Here is a 27,618-nt window from a genome sequence, read left to right as displayed (position 1 = left end):
ATCAATTCCACCGTATATAGCATTTCAAAATGTTAATAAACAAAGTTAAACGGATGTCTGGATCATGGATTCATGGTTCATGCAAAGTAAATCCACTTAGCTGGTTTACGGACTCTGGGCGTGACAGATAAGGTAGTGGATTGTTCTAGATTTATATTTAATTGAGGTCATTCTAGGTGTAGCATAAAAGTCTAAAAAATTATTTTAAAAAAACTGTAGCTTTATACCGTTTACCAGAGTAAAAGAATCAAAATCGAAGCATTCTCAACTCATAGTATTCATCGATCTACTAGCATGATCATTTAGTATACCCGGTGTACTACACTATTTCCGTTGATAGCATTTAAAACTAGCAAAAGTTCATATCAAATTTTACTTCAAATAAACTAAAGAAATATATATACAGACCATAAGATTTATTTCAAATTCCGGTAGGGCATAAACTTCACAGAAGAAAAGAAAATAGAGGCGAAAATTAATCAATTTAATAAGTACCTTACTAGATATAAATTTGTCCGAGCATTAATCTATATACAAGAATGAAGATATGGAAGTCAGGTTGAGACATGAGATCTCTAGAGGCTCAGAGGCATGTAAGTATATTTTAGCTGGTGCAATCATGTTTTGCTTGTAAGTTGACGTACTTCTTTAATTGCTGTATTCATGCTATGAAGCGCCATTTTCTTAACCTGTTTTCATGTATGCCAAAAAGAGAAAAGCTTGTCAATTCTGTGCAACTAAAAGGAGAAAGCAGGAACTGGTAAATAATATCATTTACAAGATCTACCTCCAGCATGTCTGCTTTTGCTTTATGGTCTTCAGGCAATAGTCGGACCTCATCGAACAACTGGATACCCTCGGTAACATTTTCAGGGGACACAAATTCCAATACCGCATGAACACTAGACTGCAGATCAAGAAACAAATGTTTGTCATACACTCAATACAATTCAGAGTATATGAAAGGGATACAAAGACTAATATTGAGATAATGATATTCTTGCTTTTTCAGTGTTGATAGGTAAATATATAATACATTCTTGAGAAATCATTTGCTAAAAGGAGCAGCTTAACATAACATATTGAAATTAGTAGGAATTTTCAAAATATTAAAATATTTAAAATATAAGTCCAAAAGAATGGATATCCAGTTCAATAACAAACAAAATTCAATAAGGTTTCTGCTTTTCAAGCCAGCAAGAGAGAATTTTTTATGCTAATGCACACCTTAGAATTCCTGATCTGGTATGGACATCCAGCAGGAATGACGACAGCTTGTCCAACATGTTGCTGAAAAGTCCATGGTTCAATCTCTGTAATAGTGACAGGAATATGTCAATGAAGTTATCAAGGAATGTAACGAATGATCAAACAAATAGAAGCATATTTACTTACTAAATTCCTCCTTTAGTCTCATTTTGTGAGTACTGTCTAGAAAAATGCTCTGATCTAGAATTGGATGAACCATCTGCAGACAAGAAAAAATGAATAACCATCAACTGTATCAAAATCCTTCTAAGGAATGTCTTATTATGAACTCAGTTAACTTACCTTCTTGTGATAGTCATGGGTATAAGAAAATTCATCATAGTGTCTTTCAAGGTATTCGATGAGCTTTGGAACATCTTGTCTGCGAAAGACATCCCACTGGGCACCCAAATGCTCAGTAAACTTATTTTTATGTCTTTTTGAGCTTTTAAAGGGATTTCTAGGATTATCGTGTTCTGACAATTCAGCAGTTTGAACAGTCCCAAGGAGAAGTAAAGCAGATCCAGAATCAGAATCAGAAATGAAATCACATTCCCCATTGCTGTCCATGCTCTGACTAGAAACTTTTTTAGCTTCAGTTGAGATGCAAGATGTTCTATTGACTCTCCGGAAAAAGTTCATTCCTTCAACCATACTCCGTGAGCCTTTTCGCTCTGTTTCTGGACCATGCAATAATGGTATTCCATTCAATTTCTGTTCCTGTGGCCCCTCAGTAGCAATAGTCTCCATTTGACACAGAGTTTTGTGCTTTTTCAGCAGTTTTCTTATTTTGGTAAGTTGTTCTATAGAGAGGGGGGCATCTGTGGTATGTGTCATAATATTAACCTGGAATCATAAATCAAACACAGAAAACACCATGGATAATCTACACAATATTCCTTTTGCAAACAAGTGCAAGAAACTGGTATTTGAAAGAACGTGAGAAAGAATCAGTTACAACTTATAATTCCTACGCACAGGTCACTAACAGAGACCAATTTTAAATACTAAAGATAGAACAATTCTTAATAAGGTGATTGAGTTACGGAGTTAGAGTAAGGATTTGACCAAGAGTTGGTTCTGGTACCTACTTTTCGACATGGTTGAGTACTGGTATTCAGTATAGAAATGAACATCAAGGCTACTATGGCCCAAAAAGAAATTGTAGGATTTGGACAACTGTATGAACAGAAGATGTACTACAACTTTCATTGAGAAAACATTTCATATTTTCACTTCCAGACCTGGAACAAGCATATATACAAGGGACAGGACTTTCATTGCAAATAATATAGAACTTAACAGGGAAAAACAATCTTCCAAGAAAAGCAAACATGTCATGAGGATGCTTCAAAAGATGAGATCCACTTTAAGTTGTCATAACAGGAGCACAAATACATTTTTTCACCAAAATTGATAATATTAGAAATCGTCTTAACATTCAGAAATTAATACAAGTTAAAGTGCAGGACAGTATCCCGCCAGATATATTTAAGAAGAAATGAAGTGTAACATAATAAGGAAGGACACATACCACATCATATGAGTCATAGCAGAGCTTTGTCACTGAATCAGTTTCTTTGTCAGCAGAGCCATAAGAAATGTAGACATATGGCCCAATGTCATGTTTTGCACTCCCATGTGGCAAATTTGCAGCTAAATTCAGAAGACCGGACAGGGGATGCATGTATTCTTTAACTGGTAGAGCATCAATTACCTCAGCAAAATGAGCTGGAAACTGCTCTTTGAATATTTGGGAAGAAAGCCACCCTTTTAGTTTCAGCATCTCATCCCAAGTGTTTCTCTGAGGACGACGTTTGACAGACCCAGTAAAGTACTGCCTAATGTTAATTTCCACCTGCCAACAACAATACACTTTCAACAATGGCAATTCAGTTTAGTGGCAGTAACATCATGACTAAGAACAAGGTTTACAGGTTTAAGCATATACAACAACTATATGCGAAATTTCAGTCCATAATTAAAAATGCTTTGAATTGAATAAATAAATATTATTATAAGATAGTTTTAATCCTTTTTGATCAAATAATGGTGTCAATTTAACAGATTAATTTTAAAAAAATGTGACATATACAATAAACAATTAGTTGGTATACTGACCTCCCACCAATCCAAACAAGATTCAAGCAAGTCTTTATTTTTCTCATATCTTGTAATGCTCTGCTCAAGATAAGTACAGAACATGGTCAGTGGATCCCAACTGAGGTTTGATGTACTTCGGAGTGCATCTTGGACAACTATAGGATGGCCTTTTCCACAGTGTTTCTGAAAGTGCTCAAAGTTATCACCACTGATGTCCATCACTGTGGGACAAAACAAGTAATTATCATTGGAATCTTCTCTTAGAGCTGCTTCTTGCAACTGCTTGTATCTGTTAGTACTGTGATCAGTGTCAAAACACAACGAGCAGCTCGAACTTTTATCTGAAGTTTCAGGAAAGTCATAGCTGCAAACAATTTCTTCTGCCTTTACTTCCATCTCTTTGATCCAACTCGAGGGGAAAACAGATCTCAACTCAAGGTGGCTTTTACCACAACCACCAAGCTCTGTAGGAGGGCATGATAGAGTATCAATGCCATTACCATTTTTCCACTCGGGCAACATTGAAGTATCAGTTAAATTGCCACTAGATGTGGCTTTCTCATCCAAGTTATGGCTCTCATTAGCACCACAAGGTTTCATTTTACCAGGTCGCTTGAACACAGATGAGTTAATTTCTCCAGAAGCTTTTCCTTGACTTAATTCCTGACAACAACTTGAGCATAGGCTATATGAGCAACTAGGACAGCTTCTATGGAGATCCAAAATGGGTGTTTTGCAGTGATTGCTGGGACAGGGTGGGTTACATTAGTTAACAAGCAGCGCTAGAAAATCATGTTACTTTTCTCAACAGCACCAATAGAAGAGAACTTACCAATAGTTTTTCTCATTGTAGCCAAATCCAACCTGCTTGATTTGAATATCAGAAATATTTTTCCCTGTCACCCACAAAGGTGTCTAAGATTTATGTGTTATAATAAACAAAAAGCTGCTTCAGAAAACATTAATGTTAGAAGAACAAAAATTACTACCTTTAACTTTTGCTTCTGCTTCTAGCTCAATGTTCTGATCTTTACTTATTTGCTTTAGTACTGGAAGGAGCATGCAGATCAAATAATGAAAATGCAATATTCTATCAACTTTGCTCTTACCAGTCAAATATTCCTGAAAAACAACAGGCCAGAAACTGAAGTGTCAGTATATGCAATTATCAAAACACTGTAAAAGCAGAAGAGTGTCCGTGCTTGATGTCAGACCTTACTTTCACTGTCTTTACATTGACTTGCTGAGCAATCCTTACAAGTGCAAGTTCCACAACAAACTGGACATGCCTTCTTAATTTCATTTTGAGTGTCAAAATACCTAAATTTTAGATAAATATTGGCAAATGACTCATATTATGTTTATGATATGATTTTCAATTTAAAAGGAACAGACAACAGAATTCATAGTGGTAAACATCTTGACACTAGTGATTATTGATCCATCTGCTATTTACTATTTCCGAAAATTAGCAAAAACAGATAACGATTCCATTTGCATGAAATATTTTCTTCTTTAAATTTTAATTATTCTTATTAAACATTGTTGATAGTGATAAACATTCCTCACATCTCTCTTAACCACATCAAAAGGGGCATCCTTTCAACTAAGGAGAAGCTGTGGAATTATGATAAGAAACTCTAACTATGCAATTAATTGATCAAATCACACTTTTCAAACTCAAGCTTCTGCATTGCCCCAAAAATTTAACCACATGTGAGACCCTAAAGAATCAAAATCAACAACTTTTCAAATGGAAATACACACACACACACACACACACAGAGATACCGACAAAACAAGAATTTAAGACAACATCAAACATTGAAACAAGCGCACACAGACACAGATAATGTCACAAAGGTTAATTCTCATTCTCATGCTCAAAATTGGGAGAATTAAGTGAATTCAACAATAACAAACCGCTCTTTTACGCAATCCATGCAGAAGAACTCCCTCTGACAGCTCAAACACTGAATGAGATTCCCAGACTCACTTCTCTGGCACCAATGACATTTCTTCCTCTTACCCTTTGATCCATACGGGACAATCTAAACAACAACACAAATAAACAATGCAAAACTCTCCAAACAACAACAAAAACAGAACAAGTACAGTTAGTCAAAACAAGTACACCTAATGTTCTGGAAAACACACCTGCAACTTCCCCGCAGGGACTCTATCAACATTCTTGGACCTAAAGTAACGCGGAGCAACAGTTTTACTATCAACACCAACTTTCACATCACAATGCGAACCCACATTGTTGTAATCACGCGTCGGCGAAGCCGGAGAGATTTCCATCACACCGTTGGGCAATTCTCTTCTCAACTCTTCTTTAGTGTAACACAATTCCTCTTTTTCCTCCTTCTTCTTCTTATTCTCCTTCTTCTTATTGTTCTTCTTCTTGTTGTTATTATTTCTCTTGTTCTTGCTCTTCTTCTTCTCAGCCTCTCTCTTCAGCACCATCCTCAAGAGCTCCAGCTGCATATCGCCCTGCTTCAGCGCCTTCTTCCTCGCCGGAGAACCATCATCGGAATCCCCGGAAAGCATGCGCTTCTTCTTCACGATTCTCGAGGTTCTCCGTGCCCTAGATTCGACATTGTCGTCGAGAACATTGTTGTTGTTGTTGTTGTCAGGCTCGGGTTCCTCTTCTTCGTCGTTGTTTGATTTGCGCTTGCGCTGAAGCTTCAGCGACTCGGGAACCTTCTCCTTGTACTGGCGGTGGCGACCTTGGAGGTAGTGAATCTCGCAGAGCTTGAGATTCTCCTTCACTCGCCGCCGGCACCGCCATTGCCGCCCATCGGTGCGCCCGCACCGGAGGTGGTCCGGCAGAGGCTCCTCCGCGTCTTTCTCCTTCGGAGTTTTCGACATTGATTTTGATTTTGCGAGAGAATTGGGAATTTTATTTTTTGTTTTGCGCAGAGAAAACTGTGTTTCTCTGCAGAGGAAGGGGAAAAAGGGGGTTTCTGTTTTTCAAGGAGAGTGTTTGTTGCTATTTATTGGGAAGAAGAAAAAAAACAACAAGAGTGAGAAATTGAAAATGGGTTATGTTATGTTATGGCATGTTCCGGTAATTATAGTTAAGTTGTGAGTCCTGTTTGGTTTCATGAGACTCAACGTTGGGATCATTGATTTGTATCAGGGGAGATCGGGACTAATAGAAAGGCTTGTGATCTTATCATCACTGACCTGATAGAATTGCAAGTATTTTTCTGTCAAAAGCAGGTTGTAGATTTTATTTTATCTTGGTTTTGATTCCAAGTTATGTAACTGAATCTATTTGGATTATTTGGGGTGGGACTTTTTTTGGGCAGATTTACTAGTTCTTTTTAGTTTCTTGGGCTGAAATCAACCGCTTGGGAATTAATGATAGGATATTGTCCTGTTGTGTAGCATTTGGTTTTTGATCGATCAAGCAATTTGGATGTAAGTTATGTGTAGAATGAGCAAAATCAATGTGGTTTGTTTGGTTTGTAATTGTAGCAGCCTTTGATGTACATATTTGCCTTTGTTCTGTAGTTTTTTTTTTTTGGTACAGTTCTGTGGTGCTTTGATAAGATAATTCTGTTTAATCTCGTCCAAGATATTGAGTTTTGACTATATGGGTTCGGTGTGAGAGTATGGTGTGTTGATTTGTGATATATTTTGTATTGAAAATTACTTCCTTAAAAGAGGGAAAGGAAAAATAAAATGCTGAAGCAATATGTTATTCAACCTTTTCTTTTTAATATTTTAGTTTTCACTTTATTTTTTTTAAGAATCAAAGATAAATATATGAGAGTTTGCAATATTGAGGTTAAGTTATCGTAGTTAGACTCCTTTGACAAGTATGGATTAATTAGAATGTTTTTTTGTTGAGAATATAAAAATTAAAAAATAAAAATAAAAGAGATATATATTTAAATTAAAATATGTGAGATCCAGGTGAGATTATCTTATTTTCTTTTCTATTTCTTTCTTTTTTTTCTTTGTCAACATGATATTTTTCACTTTATTAAATAATTTCAAATCTAAACTATAAATATATAATCGTGTTAAAGAGTGAGTAAAATGAGACATAGATTTGTATTTGAAGGCGTGTAATGTGTTATATAACAAAAATTGACGAGAAAAATAGTTAAATAGTTTCGGTGTACCCAGGCCACGTGGTGAGGCTCAAAATGGGTCAAGTCCATGCTATATCTTATCTAATTTGAGTAGAATTATTTTGCCTGGAAGGATATGTGCGGTTCACACCAAAAGAAAACCAGAAATAGAATTAGCCTTTACAATATTTTTCCATCATGCTGGAGATTAGCTAATTTTGTTGTTGTTTAGTGGTGTGATTAGAGCACAAAGTGTACTTTTTCTGTGCTGCAAAATCATTAACTGTTGTTTGATAAAGGTATAAAGTCCGTTTTTCTTGTATCTATAGTGTAATAAAAGTATTGGGCTCACAGTTGAGTACCATCACGCTGTTGCACACATATGATGTAAAGAGAATCTTTCATCATGGAATATTGACACCTACCAATTTTAGTCGTTTGGCTGTCAATTGCTGTTACACTTTTGATTCCATATAAAATCAAAGAGTATGAACAACATGCAACTAGTAGCACATATTGAAAACAGCATGATTCCGATATTTGCATTGCAGTTGTATTCTAAACATGTGCAATTGTTTCAAATAAAGCTGTACAGTTTTATACTATCCGATTTTCTTAAAAAGTTTTTGGAAAAGCAGCGAGTCATGTTGCATTGTTGCCTCAATATGGAATATCACATAAAGGCTTCTGCAATTGCCACTGCATTAAATTTAAAGTGGAGAATTTTTTTAATTAAAATTAAAATAAAAATCATCTCCTTTGGGTGCAGTTACCATATCATAAAGCCTTCCCGAGTACTTCTTTTTCTTTTCATTTTTTCTCTCTAAAGTCTAAACCTTGCTCTGTCAAAGTTAAGTTTTTTTTCCCGGTCTTATTGAAAGTACAAGAACTATGTAACCTTTGACATTGACATCATATCACATCAAATATTAAATACTTGGGTTGGGTCCATATAGGGGTGGGTAAACGGATTCAGGTCCATAAACTAGTTCATGGAATCCGCGATCCGCGCGGATAATAGACTAATTTTTTTAAACGGTTCATGGTTATGTCATATTTTTGGGTCTATCCCGCTTAACCCGCGAATTATGTGAGTTTGACTCGCGGGGTTCACAGGTTGTCTTGTTGTTGGAGATATTTAAGTTTCATATTTTAGATTTATTGCTTGGATTTTCTTTTGTTAAGACATTATTTATTTTATTGATGTAATTGACTAATTGTTAAGATTTTATTTACATTTGTATGAACTTAATTTGATTATGTTGTATTTTTATTGAAATTGAAATTCTTTTAAAACTAAGCTCGCGGACCAGCCTGTTTGACCCGCGGAGTCCGCGGGGCGAGGACGAATCAATTTATTGGTCCGTGTAAGAATGCGGGACGGGCTGACTCGGTCTGCTGCCAATATGGACTTATGCGGACGGGCCGACCCGTTTACTCACCCCTAGGTTCATGCCAATTGAAATATAAGCTAATTATTAACACTTTTCATTAACTTTGACGTTGAATACGACACCAAAAATAAAAAACTTCAATGTTGAATAAGAGAACCTTTAGCTAAATATTTATAGCTGTTATTTTTATTTAGCATAGCTTGACACACTTGACGGAGTTGGGTCAATTAAGTATTCTAAATAGATTTTGATCCCTAAATAAAGTATTACTAGGAAATACAAAATTTATATTACTTATTTTTCAACTTATAAAGGAATTAGTTTTTTTTTTACTAACAGTTGGGGAATGTTAGTATTGTTCCAATAGCAATAGCAAGTAATCTTCATAGATTGGTTTAAAGATGGATTATGGTTGGTCCATTTAAAAATGTGTGTGTTGTGAACATTTCTTTAGATGTTTGAGTAGTTTATCTCGAGCAAAAAAGTGGTTCCTTACATTGTGAGGGTGGGGGTGCCTTAATGCATAATCTTAACTATCAAAGCTTACGACAACTTACCATGTTATGTGTATCTAAGCTCAACAACCAACTTGACCTTTTAGAGTTGGGTTGGTTCAAGAGGTTGACATTTGGTTAGGCCCAAAAGAGATTGCCAATGGTTATATCCAAAGAGATCAAACCAAATTCAATATACATAATCTTCTATCTTCCAGTCTAAAAGAAGAATGAGGCTATATAAAGACAAGACACTAAGTTACTTATGTCAAATAGAGAGTTCAAAAGCTACAATATATATATATATATATATATATATATATATATATATATATATATATATATATATATATATATATAATTATACGGTATAATTTTGATAATTATTATATTATTTTATAATTTTTAATTGGATAATGGATTTATAAAAATCAGATTCTATATCAAATTATAAAAATATTTATTAAAGTTATATCGATATAATTAGATTTTGTCTTGTATATATTGAGAGAAGGAGGCTTTGGTTCCTGAAATAAAATTGCTCAAAATTTCTTAAAATGGGAAAAAGAAATAGAAAATATGGCTTCCAACTTTCATATGCACCGAAAAATCCTACAAATTAATAAGCAAAAGAAAAGGATAAACTCATAAAAGTAATGGAGAAATATGATCCTCACTTGCTAATTATATGAATGTCTTTCACTTCGCACAATCCCATATTGCCAGAAAAACATGATTGAGTGCAGCGTCGATGATAATAACACCATAAATTAAGCATCTATCTGAGATGAGAGTGAAACTTCATCAATGCTACACTCAATGATGTGTCTCTAATATGGGGAGTTTTCAAACCTATAGGAGATCCATTTTGATTTTTCTTACAAATTACCTTGCTGGTGCATTTGTATCTGTTATATAATATGAATTTCATTTGAAAAACTTGCATAGAGAATGTTCAATGTAGTACACCAAGTCACCAACCATTCGTTCGTACTCCCATTTTATCACTAATTGATGATTATAGTTATTAATCGTTTCTCTTTTATCTATCTATCATTTCCAGCTATTGCCAATTTAGTACAAGCGAAATTATTGTACTGGTCAGTTGTACTGAACTGAAACCTTGTAGTACATGGGAATTATGTATCATATGTTGTAGTCAACAGTTGAAATATTCCTTAATTCCCACCTAAATAATTTGTTTCTCTAACCTTTAGTTTAATAAAAAATTATTTTTACTAAAGATTAAATTCGAATAGTGTTCAAATAATTCAACTTATATTTTAATAAATTAATCAATTATATTTGATCTCGTTTCATTAAGTCTGCAGAGTGAGTTTAACGTAAGAAACTCTTGTACATTTCCAAAAAATAGAAGAGCAAGAGACCCTTGAATTATCATATTCCAAATATGTATGAATCCGAAAATTAAAAGATTATGACTTCTACTCCCTCTATTCCATTATAACTGTTATCTTACGTTATTTTATATGAATTAAAAAAAACTAATAAATGAATGAAATAAAATAATAATTAAAAGTGGGGAAAAAATAGTAATTGTTACATTAAATATTAAAATGATAATTTTAATTTTTTCTTACATGACAATTATGTGATTGAGGGAGTAATTCTTTATGCATTTACATTTGACAATTTCAAAGTTTCCACGGCTTGTGATTCATAATTATTAATTTCATGTGCATGTAAGATGTGATTTGTAACCCTAGAGACGAATAGCATTAGAATAAGAGAAATTCAAAGACTATATAAGTATGAACGATATATTTTAAGATGATTGGAAAAAATTAATTGACACTACATGTACAAACAAGATATATATACTTTTTGGTAGTCTATCACTTAAAAACTTCACATTTAAACATGTTTGACTTAAACATGAATTTCTGATAAGTTTATCAGAAAACATGTAAATAAAAATAAAACACATTAAACGATTTTGTAATTTATAAGAATAATCATTGATCTAAAAGCAATTAAAATAGATTGTCAAGGTCTAAAAAACAATTACTTACATAAGATTCCGGTTACATAAGATTCCGGTAAGAGATTCTAACTAACAAATGATCCAAGAATGTAGAAAGGAGAAATAACAGCCTTACACAGTGAAATAAATTTACATAGACAAAACAAAAATAATGAAATATATTATCACCGTAGATGATTGTTTATGGACTTTTCTACTATATCATTCAAGCTGTCCAAAATGAACGAGGGAAAACAAAAAAAATTGAACAAAGATTATGCTCTGAAATTAAACTCATTCGTTAATTAGATCTGTGATCATGAAAAGATAAATTTAACCTTTATTGATCAATTTAATCCCTGAAATGAGCATAATAGTTAATCTATTTTCTAACATTAAATCAATATAATGCCAATTGGCATTAAGTGAAGTTGTCCAACAGATATGCACTTATTGGACTTGGTGCGTGAACCACAAATGGTGGGTACTCGTCGCAGCGGAAGCGAAGAACCTGCTCTGATACCATGTTAGATTTCATCTTAAAACCAATTGACATTAAGTGAAGTTGCCCAACAGATATATAAGCCGCACTCCAAGGATTGAGGCAGCCGATGTGGGACCCAATAACTTTTTCTTTTGAACAAAAACAATATAATACTTGAAAATGACAATTATTGAGAATTAAAAATTCGCATATATAAAAATTGCTTTGTCAATTTTTTGCATTATTTTAACATTTTAATTAAGTAAAAAATATAAAACAAATTAATGATTAACTCTCAATATAAAAAAACTTAAGAGAATTATACAAAATACCTAAAATTCATAAAATACAAAGACTAAACAAAAATAAGAATTGAATTCAAAATTTTAAAATTGTAAATTTTATTATTATTTTCTTGATTTGTTGTCGTATCTTATAGCTTGTCATTATGTTAATATACATATCCTTTTTTTTTTTGCTTTAAATTGATCTTTTGTTAACAATTTTTTTAAAATTAAAGTTTTTTTTTCTTCAAATTATTACTAAATTTTAAAATAATAATAAAAATAATACAACTTGATTCTTATTGGTTGAAAAATCAACCGTATCAATACCTTCCAAATTAATGGGAACACGATAGAAATAGAAATTGTCTGTTTCTTATCATTGGAGAGAGCTAGTTAGGGTTAACATAGTAGGATAATCTTTCTATATATTGTAATATTTAAACCTATTACATAAAATATATGTGCAATATTATTATGAAAAAAATATATAGATTTATATATAATATATAGTGATAAATAATATAACTTTGTAGAATTTTGTTAAAATTATAATTTTTTTATAATTTTCATAATTTATAAACATAAATAAAAAATTAATTTTAGAAAAAATGTGTGAGTTTAATGAAACAATAATTTTGTAATTTAAACATAATTATACTATAATATACTTATCATGTTTTATTCTCGATTCTTATCCTGTTCTCATATTATATCATTGTATTTGACCATCAAAGGAATCCTCAATTTTCAAGATTAAGATTTTTTATTTTCATGAAAATTCTAAAAGATATGATCATGCTTATTACTTCTGAAATAGGTCACTTCCATTGAACTTGATAAGAGATGAAACACAAAAACACTTGCTTTCAAATATGTGATCTTATGAATCAAATTTGTCACTTTTTTAAGTACAAAATTGTCAGTTATAACCTCCGTGTAAAACTAAAACTGTCAATTTCAAAAATGTGTTTCATTTTTTTAAGTACAAAATTGACAATTTTTTCATTTTTAATTAAAAAAAACTACTCAAGGATTTTCGTAACTACTTAGAGAAATTTTTAAAATTGAGAATGGATAAATAATACAAAAAATGTTGTGAGGAATATTGAATATCAACACCATAATTTTATTTCCATTAAAGTCTTATTTTGGAAAACAACATTTTAGAACGGAAAAGCTTTATTCATAAATCTGATTTTTCTTGTGATATCATTAAAAAAAAAAACTAACAGCACTTTTAAAATTGAACAATATGAGAACAGTACTTTTAAAATTGAATAATGTGAAATTGGTTTGCCTCTAGCTATTGCAATGCATAGCTTATAAATTGTTTATTCAACAACAACAAAAAAAAACTTATAAAATTATTTTATGCGCCGTCCACTCGTGGCGTAGCCACAAACGTCCTTATAATCGTAGGCAACTTGGTAGAAAGAAATATGTAACTTTACATATTCAAAAATATCTTAGATATCTTTCTTCATCAATCGTCAATGGTTAAAGCAGATAATACCTTTCTATATCAGATTTCCTTCAAATAAAGGCATGACGGACAGCTCCAACAAAAAACAAAAAAGCTGGACAGTAAACTCATTTTTGAAGATAAAATTTATTTTTAGTTATTTTTTAATGAGATTAGATGTCAGAAAAAAATGGACTCAGGAACCTGAAATAAATTTGATATTTTTTCAGAAGTGAGTTTCTCTATTGCTTTTTTTTTTTAAAATCCTTGTGTAAATTGTTTGGAATAACTAAAGCTATATTATTTTATGGATAAAGAATATCCTTTTATATGTATGGAAAAGAATTGTCCTTTTAAAATTTAAAATAAAAATTCTTGTCCTTGCTACTTTGATTTCTCTTTCTTTATGTGTTGACTCTTATTTTTTAGCATGTCCAATTGTCCTCGAATCTTAAGAATTAAGATTTTTTTTCTTCAAAAAATAAAAAGAACAAAAAAAAGAATGGGTCAATTGTGAAGGAATATTTTGCTCTACGAAAATCAAGTTCTCAATTGACATAATATATGCATTTTTATAGGCAACATTCCAGTTTATAATTTATTTTAGGCTGATAATGCGGTCTCAAAACTTAGCACTGTTAGCTTGACTAATTGCCTCACTCTTATTTTTGCACTGTAAGGATGAGAGTGTGTGGAGGATATATACCTCTTATGAGTATGATCACAATCACAAAGCCATACCCACGACACATATACCCTAATCACTGAAAGCCTCAATATTATTAAGGATCTATTTGGATAAGTTAGAAATATTTTTGAGAACTTTTTTATTCAAAATGTAAAACTTTTTTTGGTTAAAAAACTCTCGAAAAAAATTATAGTAGTCTTGTATCCAAAGAAGTTCTAACTATCAACTTTAGTGCCCTTTTAACTCGTTGTTGGAGTCTTACTGCTTAGTCAGGTGAGATACTTCCAATTGCTACAATTCCTCCATGAGAAGTCAAGAGACTCCTTAACTACCCTAATAGGATATATATATGATGGAAGTCCTGCATTATAAAAATCTCGTTTAGTCATTTAAACTCTAAAATAATTATAAAAATTATTTTATATTCAATAATGCCATTCATTTATCAAATGATAAATGATATTAAAATTTTGTATCAAAGATAAATAAATCTAGGATATCTAATATATATATATATATATATATATATAAAGAAAGTTTTATTTTAATGGATGATATCACGTGATATCTTATATTTATTCCCTCCAAGTAATTTAATTAATGTAAATTTTATATTTATTTCATTTTATTATATTTTTAATAGAATCTTAAATGAATTATAGTATGTAAGAATTATATAAATTATAATACTTAGAATATTTTGTATTTATTCTATTTTTTTTAAATTTTATGTAGTAGATATAAGAATCATGTAAATTATTGAAATAAAAGATTTGAAAAGATTTGTTTATCCATGGGAATAAATATAAGATTTGTTTATCCATGGGAATTATAGTCAAAAGGTGTATTGGATTAAGATTTCAAAGGATTTTAAAAGACTTTTTTATGATTAAAAAGTCTTGTGGTATTCAATCAAGACTTTTATAAAATATAAACAAATCTTGTGGTATTCAATTAAGACAATAAAGATTTTTTTTTCAGGGCAACAAAATCTGTTGGTATTCAATTGAGATTTCTTACCACTTTTAAAATGTCTTTTGGTATTCAAAAATAAATAGATTTTGATGGATTCTTTTGTGGAATGGATTTTGAGAGACTTTTTAGTTAGAAATACACATAAAATACTCCTCCAACAATCTCACCCAAACCCTTGAGACTTTTCATAATCTTCCAAAGACTTTTTCTTCTCCTGCCGAACAAGACACAAACCACTACCAGGTTCATTCTCTTACAACTTTTCAATCAATTTTACCTATTTTTTTAATGGCAATCGATAGTCAATATTGTTCATACTATATGTATATTACGCAAATCAAAAGAAAAGGGTGCTGTATATGCTTCAAGATTTCGTATTCATATTGTTTTCAACGTTCAGGCAATGAATATGCATCAAAAGAATGACAATTGATATGCATCAAGATTTCATATTGCTTTTTTTTAGTACTGTATATGTAAATCAAAATAAAAAACTCTTTTTTTTTTTCTGTTTCTTCAACTTATTTTTTTACAACGTCCATTATTATTATTATTATTTTATTGTGTTATTATTAAAATGTTAATTATTAATGTGTTATTATTATTTTTTTGACAGCGTGTTATTATTATTATTATTGTGTTAATAATTTTTTAATTGTTATTGTGTTATTATTATTGTTATTTTGTTAATAGTTTTTTTTTTTAAATGATTTTATGATATATGAGTATTATTTTTATGGAAAATGCTAACATGTACCCTTAAGACACTTGTTAGTGTATTATGTATAGAAATTTTGTATTGAAAGTTGTGCAATTTACTTTTTTAAAAGTAAAAAATTGTTGTTTTTAAGACATAGTTACTATTGGAAGTATCCTTAACATGTGCACTAAGTGCGCATGTTAGCATGACCCTTATTTTATTATTAGGTAGTTTTTTATTGGTTTTTTTATTGAATTGTATATTATTCGGGATATAGTCACTATACTTTTGACAATTAGGAAACAATAACTATTTTTGTCAAATAACTAGTTTCTTATATATATATTAGCGATCAAATGGGGGATTCACAAGAAAATAACAAAGGAAAGAGTAGAGACAAAGATAATTATGTATCTTGGACTATGGAGGATACCAATGAGTTGTTGCACCTCTTGGTGGATGCTATGAATAGGGGATTGCGTGATGCCAATGGGTCACTTAGCAAACAAAATGTAGAACGAATAATACTTCCTCAACTCAATGCAAAAACTAAATTCCCTAAAACTTATAGTCATTATTTGAGTCGGATGAAGTGGTTTCGAAACCAGTATAACATGATGTCAACCCTTATGCGCAACAACTCTGGCTTTGGATGGGACCCAATTGGAAAAACTTTCACTGCTCATGAGGATGTATGGAAAGATTACTTAAAGGTGAGCTAAGTTCATAATATAGGATGTATCCTGATGTATTTCGAAAGTTGTGCACGATTATAAGAGAAAAAAACACCTTTGGAGGATACAAGATTTATTTGTGTTGAAGAAATGTTTGCATCATTCCTACAGATTGTCGGCCAGAACACTCGATATTGTGTAATCCGCAATACATTTGGCCGATCACAATTTGCTACAAGTGAAAATTTTCACAAGATTTTGAAAGCTCTGAACTCATTAGCACCTGATTTAATGGTTAGACCAGGCTCAACTGTGCCTGCAAAAATAAGGGAAAGCACAAGGTTTTATCCTTATTTTAAGGTATGTGATCATTATCTAATTATAACAAAATTATAATTATAATTGTGATTATTATAATAATATTTATGATTATTGATACACACACTTTAGGATTGCATTGGAGCTATTGATGGTACACATATTGCCGCATCAGTAAAAGGACGAGATGTAAGCAGTTATCGTGATCGTCATGGAAATATATCACAAAATGTATTAGCTGCTTGTAACTTTGATTTGGAATTCATGTACATTCTTAGCGGGTTGGAGGGTTCAGCACATGATTCCAAGGTGTTAAGTGATGCTTTGGCAAGGAAGAATGGACTTAAAGTGCCCCAAGGTAAGTATTATCTGGTGGATTGTGGATTTCCTAATCGACGCAAATTTTTAGCCCCATATCGAGGTGTACGATATCATCTACAAGATTTTGCAGGTCACGGTAATGACCCTGAAAATGAAAAGGAATTATTTAATCTTCGGCATGCATCCTTAAGGAATGTGATTGAGAGGATATTTGGTATTTTTAAATCGCGGTTCACAATTTTTAAGTCAGCACCTCCATTTCTATTTAAAACACAAGCAGAGCTTGTGTTGGCATGTGCAGCACTTCATAATTTTCTTCGCAAAGAATGTCGTTCTGATGAATTTCCAGTGGAACCTACTGACGAGTCTTCATCTTCATCTTCAGTGTTACCAAATTACGAAGACAATGATCATGAACCCATTGTTCAAACACAAGAGCAGGAACGAGAAGATGCTAATATATGGAGGACTAATATAGGTTCAGATATGTGGAGAAATGCTAATAATTAGGCGAACATGAAGTGAGAATCACTTTGTTATTATTTTTTTAGGCAATAATGACTTTGTTATTAAAAGGTTTAAAATTTCTATCGTTTTTATTTTCTTTATTCAAACATTATAATTTATTTATCATCTTTTTCATTCACTTTTGTAACTTCCGTTATTTTTTTGTTTAAAATGTATTAATCTTTCAAAATCTTAAAAATCCATAAAGTACTTTGAAATCTTAAAAATCTGTGTTAGAAATCCATTAAAATCTTGAGTTAAGAATCCTTATTGTAAAAAGTCTTTTAAAAAAAATCTTTTAAAATCCCACAAAATCAATACAATCCCACATAATCTTTTAAAATCTTCAAGATTGTTTTTGTCAAAATATTCTCTCAAAATCCCAATCCAATACACCCCCTAAAATGAAGAAATTCCATTTAGGACAACACTATAAATAATAACAATTTTGTGAAACATGTATATAAAATATATTTAAATAAATATTGACATATCTATTAACGTATATTTATTAAAATTTATACTAAATAAAATATATTAAAAATTCAAATAATATAAAAAATATTTCTATAAATTATAAAATTATAAAATGTGAATTTAATATCCGTATAAGTACGAGAAAATTAGTAAAAATTAAATGATAATTTTTAGGAGAACATTTTTTATATCTACAATAATTACTTTGAAAATCTTTAATTTTGAGTCAGAAACTAATTTTCAATTAGAGAAGTTTGGTCTTTCTTAAAGTTTCTTAAACCTGTCTAAGAATAAGTTTTGTGAGTGGAAGGGCTTGGTTTGAAAGGGAATTGCCCATGGTCCAAAATTTTCTTCGATGCGTGTCTTCTTGTAGGTTAACCAAAGATGTAGGCGATGTATGGGTGGAAGGGTGATAATTCGGGGGTGTCTATTCAGTCCGATCAGCATATGACTATCTGCATGCATTTACATTTGGTGACCAAAATCAACAGGTTTTCGAGCTAATTTGGAGGATGAAAATTCTTCCAAAGATCATCACATTTGTCTGGAGAGCCTTGCGGGATGCTTTGCCCACTGCAGTAAACATCATCAGATGGAATATTATAGTGCAAAACACGAATCTTTGATGCTCTTTTTGTGGATCTGTAGAGGAATCGTTGACCCATCTCCTATTTAGATGCCATGCTGCGAGCTCGGTCTGGTCTCTATGCTACTCATGGCTCAATATTTCTACTGCTGACCCAATATCCGTTCAAGAACACTTCTGTCAACATGTTTTACTCAAAGCTTCAGCTGCTTCAAACCGAAAATGGAGGGTTCTTTGGTGCGCTGTTACTTGGGTCACTTAGAACTGGAGGAACAACATTATCTTCTGCGGTGTGGTGTTTAACAGAGATAAGTTCCTGCATGATATACTGTTCCAAAGTTGGTCCTGGCTGAAAGCTAGTCAGCAAAACTAAACTTCAGCTTCTCTTGTATGCAGTGGGAATTCAACACTGTGGTTGCATCTTGGAATAGCTAACTTGGTGTTTTATTTTTCCTCGTCTGCTCAATCTCTCTTTAATTAGTGCCACATCCGTCGTACGTGGTCATGCCTTTCTCGGTGGATGGGATTTAATCTCTGACCTTACCATAACATAGGAATAGTTTACTCATTTTTGGTTCTTAGTATCCTCTTGTATGCACGACTAGGTGTATATACTAAGATTCTGGTGGGATCTCTCGTTTTGTTGGCATCCAAGGATAGTGGGGGTTTACTCTATCATATGATTTCCGGTTTACACTAGGTGCACTATCATTTGTTAGCTGGGTTGAGTATTCGGGTTCAGCCTATTTAAAAGTATCACTCATATGTTTACATTTTAGATGGGTTGGATAAGTCTAGCCTGCAAAATAAATGGATTCTTTTTTTCAAGGTTCATGTCTTGCATGTAAAAGCCCGTGAATAAAATGAACCGGTCTACAGATTCAAATATTAATTTAAAAAAACATTTTTATTTAAAAATGAAAAATATATAAAATTAAAAGAAAAAAATTGACTTTGTTTTTTAAGTTAAAATCTATCACATTTAAATATATTAGCATTTTAAACATAATAAAATAATAATAACAACAACAACCTAAATTAAAGATCAAAATCTTAACATAACAAATTAATAATATTTGCACAATGGATTTAGGAGGATTAAACAGATAGTCCGCTAGTATACAAATAAAACCCACTAGATCTTTGAATTTAACGGGTCAGACTCAGAAACTTAATATACTTATATAGACTATAAGAAAAGAGACTTGTTATTCGCCCAATCCATGAACTTAAAGGGCCGATTTGTAGACTTGAATTCGTATACCCACCCCCATTTGTTATTATTAGCACTTGTGCAGTTATTAAATGTCATATTTGCCTATCTTAAAAAAAGTTGTGAGAATGAAACCTAGACCCCCCTAGCTACAAGCTCATATATACTTGAATTGAACTAGTTTTTCTAGTGAGACGTTACTCTTTCATGGTAGTTGAGTACAATGGAAGAGGTAGTGATAATTATAACGAATTTTTACTTCAAGTTAGAAGAGATTTTATATAATAACAATATATTATAATAAGAAGATAATTGTGTAAATGAGAGAACTCTTAATGATCGATTGTGTTTGATTATGGATTGATGGCGATTAACAATCAAAATGAATTGTTACTAATCAATAGTCACATCATCATGAGAGATGTGAGAGTCCTTGTGTGTATACAATCTTACCTAGGATCAACCTAAACCCTACCAATAGGTGGGGTGTTTAAGGGCTTTAAAGAAAAGATTAAATCTTAAATACTACTACTTTTTTTATCCTTTTTATAAGAAACAACATAATAATATATTTTATATTATAATTTATTTTTTATATGAAAAGATCGAGGGTAGTATTAGACTAACTTTGAGATATGTGTTCATATGGGAGGGGTGAGTTGATGCCATAATAAGATATCTTAGTTGAGTATCAAGATGATCTATAATCAGGTCACATATGTTTTCTTAAAGTGAGATGTCTCAACATGATTATTTGGTAACCATGTGAGAAATGTGCATATTAGGAGTGTGCTTGTTTTTCCATTGGAGTTACATTGAACAAAATTTTTCACTTTTCAAGATAAATACTAGAAGAAAGGAGAAAATTAAATTGACATTTAGTTTCAAGTAATTAAAAAATAAACACAGTACAACATTTACCCTTTTTTCCCTCGTTACAACATTCACCTTATGATTTTTGAGAATTATGTCCTTAGAATAGGAACTCCTCAAGAACCCATCCTAAAGTACTCATCTTTTAAAAATGAAATACAATATGCAACAAACTTACAGCATGCCAATTTATTGGATGATTATAACATAGTTTAATTATTCTTCAATATCGAAATAAAATGTTGGTAAAAAATCGAAATAAAATGAAATATCGTAGCTTAATTGACTTAATAAAATGAAATAGCGTAGCTTAATTGACCTAATTATTCTTGTATTATTATTTTCTTTCTATATTGAATTTAATTTCCAGTGATGTTATTTAAGGATAAAGTAAAAGATTAGGCACCGACATGGCCATAAAGAAAAGGTGTTGACCGTACCCCAAGTCTACATCACTTGGGTGAATTGAAAATATAGATTCAGACTCCATTTTGAAGCATCATATATAGTCTATGACACTGCAAAATGCTACTATATCTATATCTGTATTTTTTGGTCTAGCTCACATCACAACTTCACGACCTTATAATAGCCACTTGGATCCAAAACTGCTGGTCTTGGAAATCCTAGGTGCGCACTAGGTAACCATGTAATTAGGAAATCATTCTAGTTTTTAAGTGCAAATGTCCAAATAATTTCCTCTAAAGAAAAAAAAAGTCCAAATAATTAATGAACCTCTGATTACGTTGTACTATAACGATTCAAACAAGAAAGGGATGAAATATTTACATTAAAGTGTAACTGTTTAATCAAGAAACATACGCAAATTGCCGTTGATCCGTAAACAGAAGGTGGTGTTGGCCAATATTTAAAAGCGAAAAGTACTCCTCATAAGAGCTTAAACCAAGCTCGTGTTCATGCTCATCACATCTTATATAATGCTGTATCATAATTTTAAAGGGCCACCTATAGGTCATCTCTATTTTATTTTTTTTATGGGCATATTTCATCTCTATTCAACTACTAATTAACTAATTTGTTTTAGACCCAAACCAATCATGCAATTTTATTAATTATTATAAATATTAGCAATTACTTTATTTTGCCGGCCAGAAGTTTAATAACCGAAAATAGATAATGTCATCAATCATAATTCAGAACAAGCATTTGTAGCCACTCATTCCTAGCAACTCGGACAAAAAACATAAATCTCAGTTTCCTATTCGTTGACATTTTTTATTTAGCATTACCAAAAGCATTTTAAGCTGCTTTCGCATCCTTTTCTCTAGCAAATACCCTTTCAAAGTGATGTGTCCACAAATTTATATTTGCATATTCACCATTTTCTCTATCAACTAATTAAATAGCATTAAATTTGTTTTTAAAGCTTGACTATGACAACTCCTATTCGGAAACAATTATTTAAATTTATATGCATTTAATCATTGTTTTCTTTCAAGAGTTATTTAAATTGATTTTATATATATTTCTTTTATACCAATAATAATTCACATACTTCCAAATTTGAAGGTCATATCCCTGTGTAATTTTTAGAAAAATCAAGGAAATATTATCCTTTTTTTGGACGGTTAAGCTTGGGGATATTTATAAAGAAGTTAAATAATTGTGCGGATTGGCTTGTCAAGAAGCTATTGATGCAGTTTCTCACATGATTTTGGAGGTTCTTCCCCTTCAATCGAGTCATATTCTCGTGGTTGATGCTTCTGGAATAGGCTATCGCAGCTTCTGGATTGGTTAGTGATCTTTATTCTCTACCGTACCAATTTATTTTTTGACGGTCTATGGAGGTCAAATAAAGTCGTTGAGGTTTGATTTAGTTCAAAGTTTAGTATAGTAGATTTTGGGAGACAAAAAACTCTGGTTAAAGAATTAAACTAAATATAACAATAATATTTTAAAATAAATTAAAAAGAATGATTTTGTTTGAATGTTAAAGTGGTTAATTTTTAAAGACTAAGTATAAGTATATTTTTAAAATTCTTTTGATTTCTACATTTAAATTAATTTAAGCTATCACATTTTTTAAGTCAGTTATCACATTTTTTTTAATTGCCATGATAGATAAATTAAACTTTACTTTTTTAAGCATGTGAATGATCACAACAAAAAAATATTTATTAAAAAATGGTTCTATCTTTATCGACATATTTTTTTATTTCTTATTTTTTTTTACAGTAGAATCAAGTACTACAGTACTTACAATACTAATTAAGAAATGAAAAGATAAGTTTTTCCAAATTCAGATAACTATGCATTATACAAATATTTTGTAAACTAGGGTAATACAACATATAAGAAATAAAGTAAAAAAATATTTAAGAAAAATGTGTAATCACCACCAAATGCATTACCCACCAAGAGAAATGCTGGCCAGGCATTATAGTCCTACACTAGAACACAATAGTGCAATACTACAATATACCTCAATATTGATATTATATTGGCATGACAATATTTTACACTAAGTATTATAAAATAAAGAAAGGTAAATAAAGAAAAAGTATTATAAAATAAGTGTTGCAATAGTAAAGATAAAAGATAATAAAATTTAATATAAAAATAAAATTACTCAATATCTTTTAAGGAAATACTTATTTTTTTATCCCATAAAAAAAGAAAGCTATAAATATTATATTAATATTAATATACACTTTATACAGTGTATTATAAAATATTATATTTATTCCATAACATTACAAGTACCCCACACCCTTTTTTTATTTTAGAAAAAAAAAAAAAAAGTATTGACAACACAAGGAATTTGAGACATCAATCAAGTGGGTGAAGGGAGGGTCCCCTATATATAAGTTGATAGAGCATGCAGTGCAATGCCAGCGGGGAAGGTACGTGTCTCTCACTCTCAAACACCGAACCCCACATTCTAAAGTAACAACAACGCCGGAGAATGACGTCACACTCCCACTACCCACCCGACCTAGACGCCGACTCCGTCTCCTCCTCCCCACGCTCCGACCACTTCCACGACGCGCCGCCCCGTGTCCGCTTCATGTGCAGCTTCGGCGGCAAGATCCTCCCCCGCCCCCACGACAACCAGCTCCGCTACGTCGGCGGCGACACCCGCATCGTCGCCGTCTCCCGCTCTATCACTTTCTCCGCCCTTATTCTTAAACTCTCCAAACTCTCAGGTCCAAATAAACACCAATTTTCTTTTATATACTAGTACGTTACTTTGTATCTCCACACAGTGATATCCATAGCGACATATTCAATTTATCCCTAAAAATTAATTGTTAGTTTTTTTAAACCGAAAAATTTGAACTCTCAATCTCTTTATTCTCTTTTTCATCAATTAGCAACTATACCAACCTTATATCTTGTTCATTTACATAGTTTCCTGAGGTTTATTAATTTTGTTGTGTTTGATTGAGTACAGGCATGAGCAACATAACTGCCAAGTACCAGCTCCCGAACGAGGAGCTGGACGCGTTGATCTCGGTCACCACGGACGAGGACGTGGAGAACATGATGGACGAGTACGACCGCGTCACACACAATCAGAACCCGCGATCGGCGCGGCTCCGGCTCTTCCTCTTCCCCGAAGGAGAAGACTCCCGCGCCAACAGCATCAGCTCGCTCCTAAACGGCTCAGCCAACCGCGAAAACTGGTTCCTAGACGCTTTAAACGGCGGCGTTTCGGGCCTCGAACGTGGCCGCTCCGAAGCCTCCTCCATGGTCTCCGAAGTACCCGATTACCTCTTCGGGTTAGACAACTCGGAAGAAATTACAAATCACCAACACCAACGCGACCCGCGACCCAAACCCGTTCTCCAAGACAGCGTTTCCGTTACGGATCCGGGTTCACCCGCCCCGGTTGTCTCGTCCCCTTATTGTTCCACGTCATCAGCGCCGCACGTGCCTTCTCTCCCGAACCTTCCCCATGTTAAAACCAAACCTTTAAACTTAAACCCGGTTCCTGATACACACTTCAAGGAAAATCAACCCGAACCTGAAACCGAGCCTCAACCGAACCTCTATCTAAATCCAAATAACCCTGTCATTCACTATCCTCCAGAAGCTGCTTATTCGGTAAATCCGGTTCCGGTTTTCTATGTTTCCGGTCCGGTTCGACCGGGAACTGTTCCGGTTCCTATGCAAACCCCTTACCCCTACGTTCAACAACCATATCATGCTGTGATGCCACCTCAGGTTCCAATCGGGTACCATCATTTGGTTCCGGGTTCGGGTCAATTATATGGGGCGGGCGTGAGGCACGTGACCCCACTGCAACCTTACAGCCCCTCCGCCGCGGTGGTTCATGATGGTTTGAAGCAGCATGGGTATCATCCCGTGCCGAATACCGGTTCGGTTCCGGTTCACCCGGTTACACCGATGACGGGTTCGGTTGAACCGCAGAGAGGTGGAGCGGAGTTTGTGGCGGGTCGGGGCCCCAGCTCGTTAAATAACTGAACCCGTTTTGCTTAGGGAATGGATGCTGAATTATTCCTATGATCATGCAAATGGGTAATTCATGTCTATAGTACGTGCCTGTATGCAAATGGGAAATGGGAAATTTGAATGCATTACAAGCCAAAAATGGTAATTACATAAAATTGTTTGAGAAAATCATTTCAAGTTGTATATTAAAAAGGAAAAATGTTAATAAATTATATTTCATTATGCTACCAATAATTTATTGTTTTTTTATTATTCTCGGATATATCAATAACAATTTGCAGGTTTTTATTGGTTTTCTTTTTGTTAAAAAAAAATATTTCTAAAAATTTAAGAAAATCTTGAATATCTTCTTTCCATTTTTAATTTATTCTGTTTTTCCTCCATTATTCAAATATACTCGAACTAAAATCATCTCTCTTCAATTATGGAATCTTTTGAGCTGATCTCAACTTATCTAAAGGAACGAGCTTTGAATTTTTCCTATTAAAGAAATGAAACAAACAACCATATTTTATGACAACATGGAGAGATATTGGATAAGGAATGTATTACGCTTATCATTACTAAGTGTTGCTGTTGTAAAGAGTTTAGCTTTAGGCTTTGGTTTTCTGTACCAGAATTTCCTAGGAGCTCATATGGTATCTACAGTGAATGTGTATTATTTTAGTTTTAACTTTTTAAATGCATTTTAGTTTTAGTGTTAAAGATTACTTAAGTAGAAAATATATATAGATGATTTGCTTTACTAAATTTATACACATTGATACAAATTAATTACAAATTTCTTCTTGTTTACCTCATCTTTATTCTTAAAATATATATGAAAATTTAAGATTATGTTAAAGGAAATTAAGTAAGTAGCTAGAGGCCTAGGGCACCATGCTCATCATCATCTAATGTTATTGTCACCATCTATTTTCGCGAGTGCCACTAGTGCATTATTTTGGAACATAATACATAATTTAATAGAAATATTGTCCAGTATGTAAACATTTAATTAACCATCAGCGTAAAGTTTTTTTTTTCTGCTGTAACTTTTATTTTTTCAATCACATGTTAAAGATATGATTTATTGATATAAATTTCTAATTTATTTAGAAATTAAATAAAATAAAAAAATATCCATAATATTACACGTAAGTTTTATCTATTAAAAAAAGGACCAAAAAATTGATCAAGAAAGTTAAAGAATAGAAAATGCATTAACCAATGCAATAGCTAGTAGCATAATGTACAGCTGACATAGGCCATATGATGATGAAACACAGGCACTCAGGCAGTGAGTGTAGATACACTGCGTTCAACCTCCATGCCCCTTTTTATAATAAAATTGTATGGCTTATATGTCTTAACTCATGATTCTTATATGGTAATTTTGTAGCATTCTACAAATCATGAGCATTTAATAACATAGTGTGTTTTTTCCCCTACACATATTTTTACACAGGTTAATGTTTTTTTTACTGCACACGGGTTAATGTTAATATGTAGTACCTATTTTTTTTAGTGAATATATGTGTAGTACCTTCTACTTATTTATGTTAGTTTCAGAAGAAATAAATGTGATTATGTGAACTCAAATAAAATTAGGTTGAAATGTTAGGATAAAAAAGGGCATAAATGTTCATTCAAAATCTATTGCTAATATTTAAGTTATATGTATTAAACTCTATTTTAGGTAACTAACTATTTTAATTTTGATAGATAATATACTTTTTTTTTGTTACATGATAATATATTATTTAAAATATACGTAAAAGCTTGTTGTTAGATAATATACTAAAAATATCCAATTTCAGACATGATAAATTGATATCAGATGTCAACCTTTAAGTTACACCTGCTACAACACTTGATAATTAATTTCATGTAAATTATGAAATTAACTAATCTAACCATTAAGTTGAAAGTTCTTATAAAATAGATCAAAATTCTAAAATTTCATGTAAATAAAAAAGTAATTGCTATATCATGGAATCGTGGGTAGAGAGTGATAACTTGAAGATACCATGGAAGATTAAACTGCTAATGTGGAGAATGGTGAGGGCCGGTTTGTCTTCCATTACAGAAGAGACTGGAAACAAATTAAAGGGGTCTCATGTCCTGATATATGTGAAATAAACTCCAAAAATTATTAAATCAGAATCTAATTAAGAAGTTTCAGGTTATGGTTGAGGCAACAGAGGGGCTCACTAATCTGATCTTCAAATTTCAAGTTCTTCAAGACTGGCAACAACATGGAGCAAATAAAGATCATGTTCAGACAAGAGAATCGCGCCCCAAAGCAAGTTAATTTGGAGGAAAT

At 32.2% G+C, this 27,618-nt stretch overlaps 3 protein-coding genes across 3 annotated transcripts; 2 read left to right on the top strand and 1 right to left on the bottom strand.

Moving 5' to 3' along the window:
- Nucleotides 1-387: 387 nt before the first annotated feature.
- Nucleotides 388-6,806, bottom strand: LOC100787798 (lysine-specific demethylase JMJ25). The gene is made up of 12 exons (XM_003528378.5): nt 5,509-6,806; nt 5,275-5,402; nt 4,566-4,671; nt 4,341-4,473; nt 4,184-4,247; nt 3,370-4,096; nt 2,783-3,106; nt 1,552-2,094; nt 1,396-1,468; nt 1,228-1,313; nt 788-907; nt 388-689 (listed from the first exon to the last, which is right to left on the bottom strand). The coding sequence occupies exons 1-12, from the start codon at nt 6,223-6,225 to the stop codon at nt 618-620; spliced, it is 3,093 nt and encodes a 1,030-aa protein (XP_003528426.1). The 5' UTR covers nt 6,226-6,806; the 3' UTR covers nt 388-617.
- A 10,357-nt stretch (nt 6,807-17,163) lies between these two features.
- LOC106799476 (uncharacterized) lies at nt 17,164-17,730 on the top strand. The gene has a single exon (XM_014778108.2). The coding sequence runs from the start codon at nt 17,164-17,166 to the stop codon at nt 17,728-17,730; it is 567 nt and encodes a 188-aa protein (XP_014633594.1).
- Nucleotides 17,731-23,677: 5,947 nt separating this feature from the next.
- LOC100806717 (uncharacterized) lies at nt 23,678-25,544 on the top strand. Its single transcript, XM_003529239.4, has 2 exons — nt 23,678-24,043; nt 24,292-25,544. The coding sequence occupies exons 1-2, from the start codon at nt 23,803-23,805 to the stop codon at nt 25,323-25,325; spliced, it is 1,275 nt and encodes a 424-aa protein (XP_003529287.1). The 5' UTR covers nt 23,678-23,802; the 3' UTR covers nt 25,326-25,544.
- The last annotated feature ends 2,074 nt before the right edge of the window (nt 25,545-27,618 follow it).

Source organism: Glycine max, chromosome 7 (genome assembly GCF_000004515.6).
Source record: "Glycine max cultivar Williams 82 chromosome 7, Glycine_max_v4.0, whole genome shotgun sequence".
In the NCBI taxonomy this organism is placed as follows: domain Eukaryota; kingdom Viridiplantae; phylum Streptophyta; class Magnoliopsida; order Fabales; family Fabaceae; genus Glycine; species Glycine max.
This window is presented reverse-complemented; position numbering and strand designations above follow the sequence as displayed.